A 17,470-nucleotide genomic window follows, 5' to 3' on the forward strand; every position below is an offset into this window, starting at 1 on the left:
TTTTTTATTGCAAAAAAAACCAGTAGTGGAGGTTTGTTAATAGGATTCAGATTAGGATTTCATTATAGAAAGGCTGATAGCACTATTGGACTTTTAACTTTCATGTGCTTGCAACAATTTTTGTAGCCCACTCTTACTGTAGGACAAACACGCCATGAAAGGTTTGGACAGCAGCACGGGTGTGGTAAACACAGAATCCTTTGCCATTATTTAAGCAGGGAAAAAGACTGGGAAGTAACCCTGTTAAATTTGCATTTTACAAAACAGCAGGACCCAACCACTGCACGTTTGTTCTTCTTCCACATTTAGCTCGTGTTGTTCACACTTCTGACAGGTCCCTGCCCATGGCAGGTGGGGGGCAGCAGAAAAGAACCCAAACCATTCTATGGTTGTTTGAAAAGTCAGGCTGCACAACCCTTCATCCTACAACAGGCTTGGCAGTGCTGGGTTAACGGCTGGACCCTTGTTGTAGAAGTCTTTACCAACCTAAACAGTTTTATGGATCTGATTTTTCTGCCTTTTTTATAATTATTATTTTTCTTGAGACTCCATTTCTTGTAGCAGCAGTACTGCAGGTCTTTACCAAGAAAGTCTGGAAGATTTTTTTTGGTAAAAGAAACTGTATTCCCACCATTGGTAACTGATAGCTGTTTTTTTTCATATACAGCAGCAGCAAGGTAGGAAATGAGATCAATTATAAAAGAACTTTCACTTAAAATTTCTAAGTTCTATCATACTTCCAGCTATTCTTAATGAAGGCATACACTATGCAGAGTCCAAGAAATATTTGGGATGCAGGAGTTAAGGCCATTTCCACCCAGTCACCACCTCCCCTTCAAGTCTACCAGAAGCATTTTTAAATTAAGCCAGCACTCTTGGGAGGACTTACAGCAAAGATGTATTTCAACTCCAGCAGTTCCAAACACGAAGGAACAAAGAAAGCATTTGACATCTGTACGCTTCACAGGTCAGTAATGAAACACAACATCATGCATCACTCTTGGTTTCCAAGCTAAGTTACAAGCAGTACACAGTGTACCCAAATCCAGTTTCCAATAAACTTGTTTGCACATCACAAAAAGTATCATATACAAAGAAACCAAATCCCACGTCCTCCTTACCCAAAAAGACAGTCTGACAAAATGTCACATCAGAGAAAAAGTTGCTGTGCTTTCATCATCTGTGCTTTCAATTTCATTAAGCTCACACCCAACAACTTAAAATTGTGTTTCACACTAGCTGGGCAAATACACTAACAAGGAACTACCCAAGAGGTACCTGCAAATACTCCAAAGAACAAAGGAAATGTTTAGCCCTAAACTGAAATACCCAAATGCTACAAGGTTCCCTTCATTTTTTTTTTACAGTTTCATTTTACCCTCCTCAAAGAAGGGCCTCACAGTGCAATACAGAACAATGACACAGGCAATTCACACATCCATGTCCCCAAATTATTTTGAGTATTATTGTTCCCAAAGCCTTTGTCAGGGAAACTTAACTGCTCTTCCCACATTTGGGCAGGTAAATTTAAGTCCAGGATGACTGAACAACACTGACCAACTTTGACCCCTCCTTAAAATCAAGAGTTACTTTGGCTGATGATAGAACTCTACACCTGCCACAATTAAAGCAGGGGTTTAATGAACAACTCTGAGATTACAACCCAGTTATTTTCACATCTGCCATGATTACTGCTATGAAACTGCTGAAGTAAGAAGAATTTCTATTAAAGCAGCATGTTCCAAAGTGCATAATTGCAGTAGCTACAAGATTGTGTTATGGCATCTCCAATTGCCACTGTTATTGCCTTATCCAAGCCTGTAGACCTTTCCCTAAACACACACTAAGTTTGTGCCACAATTCATTTTGAAGTTGCAAATCAGCAAGAAAAGTTGGATGCAATGCATCAATTTGCTATTTGCCATCCACTTTTTGGAAGGTAGGTAGGGGAGGTATTAGTAACAATTCAAGAGGTTCAAGTTTTCTGCTCGGACTTCCCCAGTCTCTGAATACTCCTGTGAACACCTTTGCCTTACAGCTTGACAAGCCCCTACAACACTAAGTTTTACCTGACATCAGCAAATTAAACCTAAGGCATGGCTATTGGCCAGCTCCACTAAGAATCAGCTTTACAGACCTTTTCCTTTAGTGTTTTCTTAAGAAAATGGCAATACAGGAAAACAAGACAGTTCACAGCACAGCAAGAGCACTGAGTCAGGTAAGTTCACAAGATTTCACATATCTGCCCAAACTGAGAGCTGTCTCCCAACAGATCTGCATGTTTCCTGCCTTCCTAAAGCTACCATTACAGCTAAACTTTCAGCATATCCCTTAAATTGGATTATTTCACTGCATTCCCTCTCAAGCATTTGCTGCACCCAGGTGTGGTCTCTGGAAATGCTCACATCTGTCTGCAAGACAGGCTGGTGCTAAGCAAATGTCCCTGCCATCAGAGAGGGACCCAACAGATCTTCATGAAGTCTGGAATTTAGTCCAGCAAAACGAGTTCTGTACTCCAAACCCTGCCCTTGCAGTACTGACTGTCAGTCACGCTGTTTCTCTGGCAGAGCACAACCAAAGCCGAAGTGTTCCTATCCTTGCCCTCTGCTGGGGGCTGTGGATACAGCTATAAATTGCACTTAAAAATACTCAGTCTGCTATTTCTGCATGAATTTTAAAAGTTTACTTTTCCTTCAGGCATTGTACTCAGCTTCAAAGTGATGAGAAATACCATCTCACAGAGGGAGAAGGGGAAAACTCTGACAATGAGACAACTTTTCTCACTTCAGACCATGTTTTTCACACAAATCGTAGTCAGCAGCTTCTCACCTACCATTTAAGTGAGCTCACAAAAAAACCCCTCAACTACACTAGCAAGAAGATTTATTGCCACACACAAAAGGATCAGAATAATATGTAGCTTTGTTGACTCAGAACTAATATATTTCCCTGACAGAGGCTTTCCTCCAGAAGAACAAACTCCAGTCTTATACCTTTTTTTTAATATTAAAGTGTGCTTGTTCAGGTTTAAGAGCATATATGGCTTAAGATTTATATGGCTGCTCCATAAATTGCAACTCTAATCCTGCTCATCCAATTCTAAGGCCCACCAGGCACAGCAGATAAAGCACAAGACACAGGTCAAACTCACACTAATGCAGAGTCTCCGATAACAGGTCAGATGAACAGCCAGGAATGGAACTCTGAAACCAGCCTGAACATTCATGTTCCTTAACTGACTCATCTCCCTTAGTCTGAAAGAACCTTCTTATCACAGAAATATAAAAGACTCCATTTGGATATACAGGTGCAGTGCTTTTAAGTGTCTTTATCCTGCCAGCTGTGCGGAACTTCTAGAAAATTTAGTCCAGTGTACAGGAAATAAAAAAAAGTGAAGACCTACATTTACTTAAAATCATAGTTAAAATGGTAAAGACCTGTATTTACCGAAATAAATTTTTTAAAAGATTAAGAATCAAGCAGTTTAATACCAATTGCTGAAGGCAATACCACTTAGATTCATATTCTGAGGCTACAATTAACAGAGTAGTTTGAAGAAATATGCCTAACTCTAAATGTAGACACTTAGCACTCATGACCTAGCTGAATACTAATGTTGTTTTCTACAGGATTTTACCAACCAAACTGTCTGTAATGGTGATCAAGAGTTTCCTAGGGCATGGATGGAAAAAAACCCAAAGAAGTTTAGTCCCATTCGGTGACTTGTGAGAATCGAAGAGACTCAAAAAGCCTCTCAAGGAACCAAAAAAAAAAAAAAAAAAAAAAGTGGGAAATGAAATCACCATTTAATAGTCTGTGAAATGCACCTCAGCTGATGTTATTTACCTAAAAACAGCTCTAATAAGGTATTTGAGGTCTGTTGTCACTACATGTCTACATACATAAACAGCTTTCCAAGTTTACCTACAATATCTTTGACCCCTGGAAGATGAAGTGGCTGCAGGGTGAAACAGGAACATGCTCTTTCTCTGCATCCCTGGTCTGCACGTGCGCCAGAGTACCAATGGATCAGCATCCACCTCCTTTTACTCCAGATATTTATGCTGATCCACCTTTTATTACTTATTTTCTCTGCATATGCTTATTTCAAGCCTCAAACAGGAAATAATCGCAAGTGTTAATGATCTTGCAGCAATGGCTGGGCAACATCAGTGTGTAGGATGTGCATGGAATTTGCTTGGGCAAGGACAAAATGCTTAACAAAAACGGCAGTAAAAACCAGAACAAGCAAACTGCCCAGGAAGACTCCTATGACTGTGGAATAGGTGTCTGCTCCATAGGCTCCAGGAACTTCAGCAAGGATGTCTTTCACAGAGTTGAAGGAGCCGTTGTTTGGCAGAGGATCAATACGAAGCAGATGACACAGCAAGGGGTACAAGTCTGTAGCATTCATGACTTCTTTGGTGGCATTCTTTCTGAAAGCAGGCCCAACTGCCACAAAAATGGGATGCATCTCTGGTATGATGTTGTCATACCCGTGGTTACCAACTGGAAATGAAAGACAGAGAAAGGTCAATATTCTTAAGTTGCAAAACGAGCACTGAACCCTTTCCTGGAATTAGCACAGCCATCAGTTATTCTTGCAAAGGTTTAGAAGAATTCTTCTGATCCGTTTGTCTCCTAGCAAATACGAAGTCTTAGAACTACAAAAAGAAAATGGCTTTAAAAAAAAACAACAGTGGAGATCACTATTTGAAAAAAAAAAACAGAAAGAGCTAAAAAAAAGTGTAAGCTCACATGGCAGTAACCACTGTCAATGACACGCTACCTACAGCCAACTTTCCTTGATTTTTCTCAAGGAAAAGCTCCAACTTTGCAACTGGCCCAGATCTCTTACAGAAAAACAAAGTAGAGACAGTTTGTCCATTTGACTCCAAGTTTGACACTTTGTCCAGTTTTGTGCACTATCAAATCATCAACAAGGAAAAGACCTCACTACTGGGTCTCCAGTGCCCAGAAAACGTTTTTGTATTTCCAACCCAGCCTTCCCCAGTAAATAAGTAGTACATGAAAAAACAACCCTACTCACCCTCTACTCAACAAATTCAGTTACAACTTTCTTTTCTAATCTCTCAGGAAGTGCTTGTCAGTTTGCTACATCCTGAAAGACCTCAAGTATGAGGCCACTAAAACGTGACTGATCTTATCTCAGAAAGTCTAATGTTTAAAGAAACGCTAAATGTGGATTCCCCTCCTCTAATAGTAGGGTGCTTCCCATCCCACCAGGGGGAAAAAAACAGAAATTCTACACACTTCAGTTTTCCCTCACAGTTTTAAAGAAAAATAAAAAAATGAACATAGGTTGAGACTGAGAGAGGAAGTTCAACGTGCAGTCCTTGACTAGGAAGATACAGCAAACCACCGTAAAGACAGGATACTTACACAGAAACATATCAGACTTATTATGTACAATTTCCCATCCTTTATCAGCCACTGCTAAAATGGGCTGAATTTTACTGTTGTGTTTGTAATGCCATCTATCTGGAATCTGCTCCTTTTTATATACAGTCATGTTGGGATGAGCATTGGCCAAAGCTTCATATACTTCATCCAGTTTGCCTTCAAATAAACAAAAGAGACAAAAGACAAAAATTAAACATATCAATATGTTTACTGAACTAATCAGTAGTTTAAATACAGCTGAAAGAAGAGGATAAAATGCACTTCCCCCCAGTGAAGTGAATTTAATATAATTCACAAAGTTAATTCTAGCTGTAGCAGACAATGTGTGCACATATGTTACTGTGAGAAATCCAGAGGATCATTCATGGTAAGATCCCACCTGACACCAGACTTCATAGCCTGTTCCCAAGCAATAAGTGCCCTGCTAATTTTAGAAAAAACCCTCATTTCATAGTTGTCAGAATGTAAGCTTCTCACAGGAATGAGTTAGAAGGCATTCAGTTAAGAAGTCCCACGGAAAAAGAACCAACCCCTCCTAGCTCCATGCAAAGCCTGAAAGCAAGAAGATAGCTCCTAAACCTGTTCACGAGGTAATGGGGGCATTCAGGCCATATTCTGTCTGTCCCCCAGCTGGCTGTGATGACAAGTGACATTTTTTATTAATTTTATTTATTTTAAAGCAGTCTCATTGTTAGCTGCTTTCCTTTAAAAGGGGAAAGAGAGAAGCCACTTTGTTTCCTGGCATTGCTGAATCATCCCAAGCAGGGAACACACAACAACAAGCACGCCAAGGGACAGGCTGGAATGGCAGATGAAGGTGGAACTTTTGATCTAGAACTGTCAGCCAACTGTATTCAGTAACAGCCAACAGCACGAGCTACTTCTCTGTATTCCCAGAGCCAGCTCCTTTCCCTTCCTTAGACACAGTGAGTGCAAACTCTCAAGCCCTGTACTAACACCACTGAATAAATAAGCATTTCCCACCCCCAATTCTTTATTTGCTTATTTCCAGTTTATGAGATTATCTTTCCAGTAAAAGTCATTTAAGAGCCACAACCAGTTGGACAAGCTGGAACATCAGTGCACAGACAGGAGGAACCAGAACACAGAGACAGAAGCACAAAAACAAGTTCAGGAATTGGCACCCGAGCAAAGTTCTTCAATCCTCCCCCTCCATTGAGGAAAGATTCCTACTTAGGGCTATGAAGTGCACACAACAGGCTTCTGTGAAATAACAAATCCCTCAGCTCCATGACTTAGGTAAGTACTTTGTGCATAATCCAGTGGGGCAGCTGAGTGCACAGTATCTCTGCAGGCCCATTTCAGTGACCATTTACAGCCTCAGTGGAGTTTCGAATGTATCTCAGGGAAAAAAAAAAGGTTGGGAGGAGGTGTCCAATGTCTCTAAATAAACCATGTTCGTTTTCCCCCTCAGTTCCTAAAATTCAGTATAGAAATTGTGAAGGAAAACTGGAAATACATTAACGTACAATGTTTCTTATCTCAAACTGGCATAAAAACTTGAGAAACACAACAGAGGTCAAGATGAGACAGCAAAAATGCTGATAGAGAGATATGATAGAGTTCCAGCAACAAGGGACTCCAATATATCATTTCTAGGACTATACTAGTAATAAAGTTAATATTGTTATGCCACTTTTCTACGGGGGATGGCAGACAGGAGAAGCCCCAAAAATAGCAAACTATGATTTTACACTAAATTAATTATTTTAATTGTTTATATTAAATTCAAGAAAAAAGCCAGCATCAGCAGCTGTACCTTCTTTGCAAACACATTATTAGTTCCCCACACACACTAATACACCAGCATGGTTAAATAATGGCTTTAATCCATCTCTCGGGGAAGAAATATGCAGCCAGTTAAACTAAAAGAAATTGCTGCATTTTTAAGCATTCAAACTTTTCCTCAGTGTGGAAGTTTTACCATTCTCTTGGCTTAAGCAAGACAAATGGAATAACAAACAGGTGAAGAATCGGTGTTATGTACTTAAGTATATGTTAGTTCATAGCTTAACTGACAATGAAGCTCATTGTTTTATAATAAAAATCATACATGGCAACACAGAAAGAAGGAATTTTAGCTGTGCTCAAAACTCAATTCTTGTTTACTGGTAATGTAATAAATACCTGAATCTCTGGGCAAAACCAAATCCAAGCTATTTCTGAAATCCACTGAAATGGCTTTTTTACTATTCTGTCATCTGACTGCTGCCTAGATACTGTTTCTTCTCAGCATTTAGCAGACAGGAGAATCAAGTTACACATCCTCCGGTTCTCATTTACTGCATAGGGATGTTTCAGCACCAAAGTTTACTTTTACAGCTTCTTTACTTGCTTATGAGAACATCCTGCTCAGCCATGTTGGTCTTTATGAGGATGGAGCTCCCAAACTTGGCCTTTTTGTCAGCACTGAGGGAAACAATGTGCTCAGGCAGCGATGATCTCAGTTTGGACATACTAACAATTCAGTCTGGAGTATTCATCAAATTAAAAATGACAAGAGACATTTGTTTGCAAATAAAAGTCTGCAACATACCCTCCCTACGAAGTGCTATCCATCAGTGATACAAATTTTACAGAACTCATAAAAAACACTTTTTCAGAAGGCCACCTTAAAACTCAACTTCCAAATCAGCAATTTTTTGTGTGGGCAGGGTTGCTATTTTTCAGGTTAACACATTTGCACCAAATGGTTATAGCACTTGATCATCAAAATAAATAGCAGCATCTCTGTATTAGTGACAGTAAACATCAGCTGACACCTCAGCAACCCTTCAGTGACTGCAACCAGATTCAGATTTTGATTCCAACAATATTCTTGCTCATCATCACAATGAAAACAGTATCAACATAAGTGGCTGGCTGTTCAGCATAACGGGGAAAAAAACTAGTGAACTACAATAGCTGGCAGCTAATCAAATAGCCAACACAGGCTTTCTTTTTATCAAAGGTCCCCATCTGGTTTCAGTTTAACTCTGAGTTAGAAATATAATTCTTCCCCTATGGCTTCAGCACCTTGATGAAAGGCAAGATGCGTAACACTCAGGTGTTATCTATCTAGAACGCCATTCAGCCTTGATAATGCCATTATATCATCTTACTTCTCACAAAGACTGAAGGATCTTTGGCAACTTTAGTCAACAAAGGATAGATTTGCTCCCTTTTCATTTTAGAAAATTAATCCCAGCTTTTGACTGAACTACCAAAAAGAATAAAGAAGTGATCCTGCAAACATTCCTTGTTCAAGGCTGATGTCCTACTGGCATCAGCACTGCTACCACCACTTCAGTTAGAGAATGATGTCTATAAAGTTTGAATACTCAAGTATCTCTTCAGACAATTTTACTGCTATAGCTCCTACCTTCTTTTGGCAAAATGGCTACTGCAGGAGAATGGTCAATGACGTTATAGAGCTCTCTGTCCACATACTGATCAAGCTCAATGACCCTCTCCGAAGACAACTGCAACATCCCGTGATCACTGGTGATTATGACATTTATCACATCCCACAGCTTCGCTGCCTTCAGCTTGGAGATGAGATATCCCAGTTTGCTGTCAATATCACTAATTACCGGTCCCATAAGCGGGTTGTCCGGGCCCAGAAAATGTCCCATCTCATCAGGCTGTTCCCAGTACAGGAGACCAAAGTTTATGGGTTCTTTTGATGTAAACCACTCAATGAGCTTGGCAACTCTGTCTTCAAAGGGAACGGTTTCATTGTAGGGCATATAATGTGTGGGCAAGACTCCGTGTATTTTCACATCTGTCCCAGGCCACATGGCAGCGCCGGATTTGTGTCCTTTCCTCTGGTTTGTTACCCATATGGGGGTGGCCTCTTCCCAGAACTTGGGGTTATAGGTATTCCTTTTGGTCAGAGAGAAGGTTTCATTCAGAACAGGATCGTACATCTCATTAGCGACGATGCCGTGGCTCTCTGCGTAGAGACCGGTCACCAGGGTGTAATGGTTTGGGTACGTTTTCGTTACGAACACATTGGTGACCTGCTTGACATGAACCCCGTTCTCCATGGCATAATGGAAGTTGGGAGTTGGGACTCTGTAGATGTAATCCCATCGAAATCCATCAAAAGATACCAGCAGCACTCTGGGCTGGAGACACAGCGCATTCTGAAGAAATAGTAAGAAAATTCCCAGGACTTTCCAATAACAGCTCATGGCTATTCTGAAAGGTGTCTTCTGAGGCAACAAGGCATCTGCTGAGCAGAGACAGAAGGTTTGTTTGTGTTAACATGTTTTGTCAAAGTCATAACTTAGTTTTAAGAATGAGTAGCTAAAATATTCCTTAGGTATTTGCATCTTCTGTATTTTACAAGAGCATGGACTGTCAGGACAAGGGGGAATGGCTTTAAACTCACAGAAGGCAGACATTAGGAAGAAATTCTTCACTGTGAGGGTGGTGCTACTCCGGCACAGGTTGCCTAGAGAAGCTGTCAATGCCCCATCCCTGGAATTCTTCTCAGCAGGGTTGGACAGGACTTGGAGCAATCTGGTCTAGTGGAAGCTGTCTCATGGCAAGGTATTGGAAATAGAGGGCCCTTAAGGTCCCTTCCAGCCCAAACCATTCTGTGATTCTAATTCTGTTCATACGACTCAAGGATATTGATTACTCCTGCTTATGACTGGAATTCCTTAATTAACAACATGACATAATAGGACACATAATTTCACTTTGTATTGGGTTGTGCTCCCCTGCCCCAGTTTCCTTCTGCCCTTCCCAAATACCTTCCAGTTCAAAACTCAGTTATCTACTCAAAGCAAGATCCCTGTAAGAATCCTCACGAGACTTCCCTGTCTGTAACTAACCTAAAATTTCATGCTTATATTCCCCACTTCTTGCTCAACACCATCATTTAACTACTGGATTGCTCAATCTAGTCTTGCACTGATACTCCACAAAGTTCCCTTTAGGTTTCCATTTTTCAGCAATCCTCTGGTACAAGTCACTACTGAAATTCATCTGGAAAACAGTGATTTTGCAACAAATAAAATCATCTTTATATTCAGAGTACATAAATATCCTAGTTAATACAAAAAGTTATACTGTAACAAGCATCTGAATACCAGTGCAGTGACGGAATAGGATCTGTCATTCTGGTAGAATACAAGATATTCCATGGGAAGTTTTCCCACTCCAATTCCCCAGTTCCTCTGATTCTTTTCACTTGATAACAGTTCAAGCACTGCTGACTACCCTGAGAGGTTGTGGCTTCCCCATTCCTAGAATTGTTCTAAGCCAGGCTGGACAGGACTTGGAGCAACCCGGTCTAGTGGAAGGTGTCCCTGCCCATGGCAGGAGGTTGAAACTAGATGGGCTTTATGGTCCCTTCCAATCCAAAGTGTTCTGTGATTCTAAGATTCTAAGATTTGCAGGCAGTTAAATGTTACACCAAGCTTATGTGTCTCCCAGAATTAAAATCCAGGCCTTGAGTTCTGTTAAGAATACACTGACACTTTGGAGATGTAATTCCCCTTTCAGCAAACAGCACAGACCCAAAGGCTGCAGGATCTCCCAGTTTTCCTCCTGACGGGGGATCTCTTCCAGCTGAATGTGAAGAAAGGAAGGGAGAACATGCTGCTGTGTCCATCTGAACCCCACCTCCCAAATTAAATGTAGCCCTTAAATTTCCCTTGGGGAATGACAAACACGGATTTAAGTACTCTGAAGCGGAATCAAGTCTTAACTTCTGAATTCTACGTAGTTAATGACCTCAATGTGACCTATGAGTCTATTATTCTAATTCCTCAATTGCATGCTTTTAATAGATAATAAATGATGGGTGGTTTGTTGTTTGTGGTTTGTGTTTTTTTTTTTTTTCCTTCTCAAGGCCCTCCTATGCCAGTCTTCCCTGGATACAATCTAAACCGATCTACCGACGCGGGTCAATCCAGAACCCCGCACCACAAAGCCCTGGGGACCCGAGGGGCTCTGGGGGAACAAAGACAAAGCCACCGGTCTGCCCATGTCAGGAGCTGCCACACGGACACACGGACGGACGGACGGACACCGCGGGCCGCGCTCGGCGGCCGCCGGAGCCCAGCACAAGCCAACGCCGAGCCCAGGCCGCCGCTCCCCGCTCGGCAGCCCCCGGAACCCCGTGTGAGAGCCGGGCTGGAGGACGCCAGGAACCTCCACCCCACCGCCAGCACCCTCCCTCTCCGGGGCCGTTCCCCCCGTTACCTGCGGGCCCGCGGAGCAGCGGGTCGGGCTCCGGCACCGCCCTGGGCGCAGCGGCGGCGGCGGCGGCGCCGGGAGTGGCCGCCGGGGCCGTCACTCAGCGCGCGCGGGGCGGGGCCGGGCGTGGGGCGGGTCCGGCCGTGAGGGGGTCACGGAGCCGCAGAGTGAGGGTTAATTAGCTAGAAAAAGAGCTCTGAGGGCAGGCTGTGACCGACCGCCACCGTGTCATCTAGGCTACGGCACTAAGTGTTTCCCTAAACACCGTCCCTGCACCGCCTCCCTTGGCAGCCCGTCCCCATGTCTAATCACCCTTTCTGTGAAGAAATTAGTCCTGATGTCCAGCCTGAACACCCCCGGCACTGTTTGAAGCTGTGTGTGTCCTCTTGTTCTGTCGCTTGTTTCCTGGGAGACCGACCCTCACCTGGCTACACCCTCCTGTCAGGGAGCTGTAGAGAGTGACAAGGTCCCCCCTGAGCCTCCTCCTGTCCAGGCTGAGCCTGCCCAGCTCCCTCAGCTGTTCCTCACATGGACGTGGGCTCCAGACCTTTTCCCCAGCTCCACTGCCCTTCTCTGGACACGCTCCAGCACCTCGATGTCCTTCCTGAAGTGCAGGGCCCAGAACTGGACACAGAATTTGAGGTGCCTCAGCAGTGCCGAGTAAAGAGGGAGAATCCCTGCCCTGGTCCTGCTGCCGACACTGTTGCTGACACCGGCCAGGTCCATTGGCCTTCTTGGCCACCTGGGCATCACTGCCTCATGTTCAGCTGCTGCCGACCAGCACCCCCAGGGTGTGAGGTGACCTCAGGACAGTGTTCGCCCACCATGATGAGCTGGGAGTGGGGCTCACTGGAACGGCCCTTGTGCAGTTGTCAAGAGGGGCAGGTTGTCAGGGTGGTGCTTCATATTGTAAATTAAATAGAAATTAAGTAGAAATAGAGCCTGGGCAGGGCTGGCTGAGCTGTGACACAACTGTAAAGGCAAGGAGCAAGACTCGCTCTCTGGATATCTGCAAGTGCTTCTTCACTTAAAAACAAACAAACCAAAACAAAAAGTGAAAAATTTGGGTTTGATTCTGGTAGTTTTCCGTCATCCTTTTTTCTCCTCTTGCATTCTGAAGCTCTAAATTTCACTAGAAACAGAACTGCTGAAGGGGATAAAAATCCAAGTTGGATTTCCCATCCCCACTTTTCCCAGCTGAGGATCTGTGCTATGGATAGGTCCACAGCCTGCGCTCTGTATGAACACAAATCCTACCCCACTTCACGGCAGTGTACAAAACCAGTATCCTATTAATGATGCATGGGAACATGCAGCTTATTAATCACTTTATAGCTGGCACTGCCTATCTGGTAAATATGTATGTGTGTGTGTATATACCTATATGTATATGTGATACCTTCCTCCCCCTCCCCCTGCTCTAGGAATTGTAGTAGGGTACAAGGTTCTTTTAGTTGTTTTCCTAATGTCTTTTTTTTTCCTCCTTCATCAGGGTTCTGTTACAGGTGTGAGCCTGAGACTAGGCCAAGACTAGAGATGCACATTGCTGCTGTTGTTAGTAGGCTGCAGATGTGGCTGTTGTACTCGGGAAACTGAGCTGGATCCCGTGTGTAGCACAAAGCTGACATCTCTAGCTGGGTGTCCCTCAACAGCAATGTGCTGTCCCAGTCCCACAGTGTTACTCTCATTATCTAGGAAAAATTGTGCTCACATTTACTGTTGTTTTGGCTTTGATTTTGGCCTCTCGCTCGGATCTGGAGGTGTGGGGAGCTGCCTCTGCAGTGGCTGGGATCAGTCACTAGAGGGTACAGGTGCACCTGGATTTAAGGAACTGCTCTAAATAGCTGGAAATGATAATATTTGTCTTGGACGCCAGAAATGGCTCAGCTGCTTAACACCGTTACAAAATGAAAACAAAGCACGGACAAGGAGTTTGCTAATTCCACCAAAATGTTTAATACCATAGTAGATTTTCATTGAAGTACAGAGCTAATGTGAATATTTGTACAAAATATGTGGTTAAAAATAGTATTGATTTATAATATATACAGATATGTCACATCTGTGTCAGAAATGCAGACACTCGAATGAAACCATGAGTAATGCTTTTAAATCTACAACAACATACACGAAATATTTCTGCAGCTACCCACATTAGGACAACTTGCCAAACTGACACTTAAGGATCCGTCAGTCGTTACAGATGGCATTTCTCTCAGAAGTTTCTGAACAAGAACTCTGCTCTAAAATGGATTCAAAACATTTACCTTCATTAACCCAACAGTGAAGAGAACACATCTGTGTGACACTAATGTAGACACAACTTCCTCACACTAAATAAAGGATCAGTTACAATAATTTGTTAAACCAAGGCTGATTTTCTGGTGAGAATAATAGAGAAGTTTAATCCTTCTTGCTGGATACTCTTACTGATGTGAGGAAACCCCTGACCCAAATGGGCCCTTAATATAACTCTCAGTTACATGGATCTGAATCCTGAAGTCTGTCTTAAGGTTCTGAATAGCTTCATTTTTCATTTGAGGCTGCTCACACTTCACAGCTTTCCCAGACTAACTCCAGCAAGAATCTCACTAACAAACAACCCCGATCTATGCTTTTGCTGCATCAGGACATATTCCCATATTAAAATGACTCTTGCTGTAGCCTCAGAACCTCTGTGTAGTGACTGAACAAACTGACAGAAGGGGAGAGAGAATTCAGGCTGGTTTGGTTTTTAAAGTTTTCTGAGCATCTCTGCAGTGGAGGCATTTGGGGTTCCTGCCCATCCTATGGGAGTGCTGCTGCTGTTCTGCCTCTAACAGTGCCAGCTTCCCTCCCCTCCAAGCCAAAGCAAATATACTCCACAGTTCAAATAGACCTGTGGGAAAGAGCTTTTACATTTCCTCCCTGGTCATTTTACCCCTGAATGCTGCAGTTTACATGTACTTAAAAAAAGAGCACAGCTCATGTTAGAAAAACATCTCCTTTTAAGAGGAGGCTGAAATATTGAAAGCTGCTGCGCTCCTCTAGAAGACGGGCTAAACCAGGAAAAGCCATGTTTGGATTTTTTGGGTTGGTTATTTTTGTTTGTTTGTTTGTTTTGCTAGCATAACTAATTATTCAGGAGCTTTGTGTGAAGGTGAGTATAAATGAGGGTCTAGCTGGGATTTCAGTCCATACCTGGTTTTGATTTTTTGGTAGAAAAGGACTAAATGTCATTTCTTAGGCAGAAGGGAAGGAAGTGCAAAGGTCTTAAATTCACACTGGTATGTGAGAGAAAGCCTGAAGCAGCTAAAAGTTTAGTGGTAAAATGTTTGCCCCTAAAGGAGGACCAATAATAAATTCACTAAAGGATCTTTAGAGGATCTGAAAGCACTGTAACCATAACAGCCTGCAATCCTCTGGGACACACAGCTCTCTGTCATTCACAGCTGCAGCTCTGAAGCTCATTTCCCAGTGCTGCATCCAGTGCCAAGTAAGATGGAAGAGCCACAACCAGCATGTCAGTAACACAGCATTTGAGCTGGGCCGGATGGAGAACCTCACTGTAGCGGGGAAAGATCATCTGGTGCTCAAAGTGAAGAATAAACCAGGCCTCCTGCGTTTCACCTCTAAAGTACTCCAGAAGAAGTTCACTGTTACTATTTTTTCTAATAAAACACAGCAGTTAAGGCCTGTGTTTTCCAAAGGAATCAAAGAGCTCATAGTTTACATCTCCAGCAGGATTTCTTAAGCAGATTTAATTTTTGGAATCATGAAACAATCGTCCTTTGAGAAACTAAGTCTTTTATGCCAGGCACACAGAAAAAAGAATGTTTTCAAATCCAACATAAGAATTTCACAGGACAGTTATCAGCAAACTCATCTCCCAGTGTCCAGCCTTTTGCAAGATCCAGTACAAACTGATGCAAGAGACAACAAACAATTCATCTCAATTTTTATAAAAATGAATGTTATTAGAACTGTTTCCCCAGCCTGGTTGGCAGCTGGATGCCATGTTCCTCGTCCAAGCACTCATGCCCACTGCATCACCCATGATTATAAAAGCATGGTGAGAACCACATCAGGGCAGGGACATGCTTTTGCTCACCAGGGACTGTGCCACAGGGGTTTTTTTTTTGTATGTACATCAAGCCAGAGCAAGTTCACGTGACTCTGAAACTGCAGCAGCTTAAAATGGAACAAGGCATATCCTGCCAACAAGAAGGCTGCTTTTCCTCTAATTTCTACTGAAACAGAGTTTGGCCTATGTCACACATTTAAGCATTTTCAGTTCTACCAGGGGTATACACCACACTACTCATTTTACTGATATAGTTTAACTCTTTAAATGTTGCTTTTCCAAATGCCAATGCAAGCAGAACACAAAAATACTGTTTGCCATATTTATTATTTTAAACTAAGCTCTGAATTATACAAGTGTAAAAGTGATTAATTAGCCAATAGCTTTTCAATAGTCCTATAAAATATGACTAAGTAGAATATTTCAAAAGTATGTACAATGCAATGGAAACGCTCACGGCATCTGTGGCAGTGCTTAGACAAACCACTGGAATCACGTCTTGTGAGGTGGTTCGGTCCATTCCTTGGTACAAACAAGTCTGTCTTTTTGCAAAAAGCTTTTTCGGTGTTGCTGAGTGGGATGGAGGGGGGAAAAGACCAAAATATAACTAACCTATCCCTCCCACCCAATTTAGGATCAAATAAATGCTGAACAGTTTATCCATGGGGAGAATTTTTAAATTATAAAGCACTTCACAGTACCTATGTCTGGTGTCTTATTATGGTTGAGGAAGGGATGCTCTTGACATGTTTTCTTGCCAAAACCAAAGTGTACTGGAGTGTGTCTGCGTATGTTAGGAATGGGGGTTTGTACTACCTTGTCCTTATTTCAAAAATCAAGACCACAGAAATTCTTTGTTGTTCTCTTTTAAAAGAGGAGATTCCAAAATACCCCTTCTCCATGCACTGGAAATGTTTTCATGCTTTAAACTGTACAGAGGAAGTAATTAAAAGTTCAATTTCGTATCTGAAGAGGTCAGAGAGGACAAGCAGGCAGCAGGCAACAGAAACAGCAACAGAACTCCCCTGATTTCCTTATTTTAATTTCCAAGGAGCAGCGGGAGCACTGTCCACCTGACAGAGGCCCCAGGGCATCACCGTCAGCTGCTCCCACCGGCTCCTGCTTTGGGAAGGAAATTAAAATGGTATCAGCTGTGTCACTGTGCCTCAGGAGCTGTAATGTAACATTCTTCCAGGGTTAGGACATAAGAGAATCTACTGACACCTATGAGAAGTGCAAGGCAGAGCAACTGAGCTCAGAGATGCTACAGAAGAGCAAATTCCCACTGGGGAAGTAGGGGCTTTGCCTCTGATTTACTGAATTAAATAGGACAGTTCCCCTTCCAGATGGTCAGCATTTTTTGAAAGAAGCCTTCCTTCCATGCCAGGCAAGAACTAGCCTTTAGCAAAATACCAGCTTCTCTCAAGGGTCCCAAATGCTGTGACTTTGATGATAAGGACGTTATTTCATAACACCTGAAACATTTTCCTTCTGATCACCATTATTTTATCATATACAGGTGATATAGAAGCTTTGACCATAGTTACAACAGGCTGCTTTGAATTTTCAGGTTTGCAGTTGTGTTTCTATTTCTGTGCTTTAAGCAATGAGCCATGTCCCGCTGCCTCCTGGGTAGCACTACACAGCTTTACACAGCCCAGAGTAGTCAGCAAACAGGGCCTCATTTTAAATCTGTCTGAAAATGCACTTTGAGCAAAGAACATTTAAGGTCCAGTGATTCAATTTGCAGTATAGTTTTACATCATTTGA

General features: G+C 42.5%; 1 protein-coding gene across 3 annotated transcripts; it reads right to left on the minus strand.

Moving 5' to 3' along the window:
• Positions 1 to 525: 525 nt before the first annotated feature.
• ENPP5 (ectonucleotide pyrophosphatase/phosphodiesterase 5 (putative)) lies at positions 526 to 11,701 on the minus strand. Of its 3 annotated transcripts, none has more exons than XM_027886623.1 (5): positions 11,644 to 11,701; positions 8,807 to 9,658; positions 5,404 to 5,580; positions 2,090 to 4,509; positions 526 to 1,843 (listed from the first exon to the last, which is right to left on the minus strand). In XM_027886623.1, the coding sequence occupies exons 2-4, from the start codon at positions 9,618 to 9,620 to the stop codon at positions 4,139 to 4,141; spliced, it is 1,362 nt and encodes a 453-aa protein (XP_027742424.1). In that variant the 5' UTR covers positions 9,621 to 9,658; positions 11,644 to 11,701; the 3' UTR covers positions 526 to 1,843; positions 2,090 to 4,138. The 3 variants fall into 3 exon arrangements, with proteins under 3 accessions (XP_027742424.1, XP_027742425.1, XP_027742427.1); XM_027886624.1 differs by having other exon boundaries at positions 8,807 to 9,661; positions 11,644 to 11,699; XM_027886626.1 differs by having other exon boundaries at positions 8,807 to 9,661; positions 11,648 to 11,691.
• Positions 11,702 to 17,470: the final 5,769 nt, after the last annotated feature.

This window comes from Empidonax traillii, unplaced genomic scaffold (assembly GCF_003031625.1).
Source record: "Empidonax traillii isolate 1590-97213 ecotype Southwest subspecies unplaced genomic scaffold, ASM303162v1 scaffold190:size869923, whole genome shotgun sequence".
In the NCBI taxonomy this organism is placed as follows: Eukaryota; Metazoa; Chordata; class Aves; order Passeriformes; family Tyrannidae; genus Empidonax; species Empidonax traillii.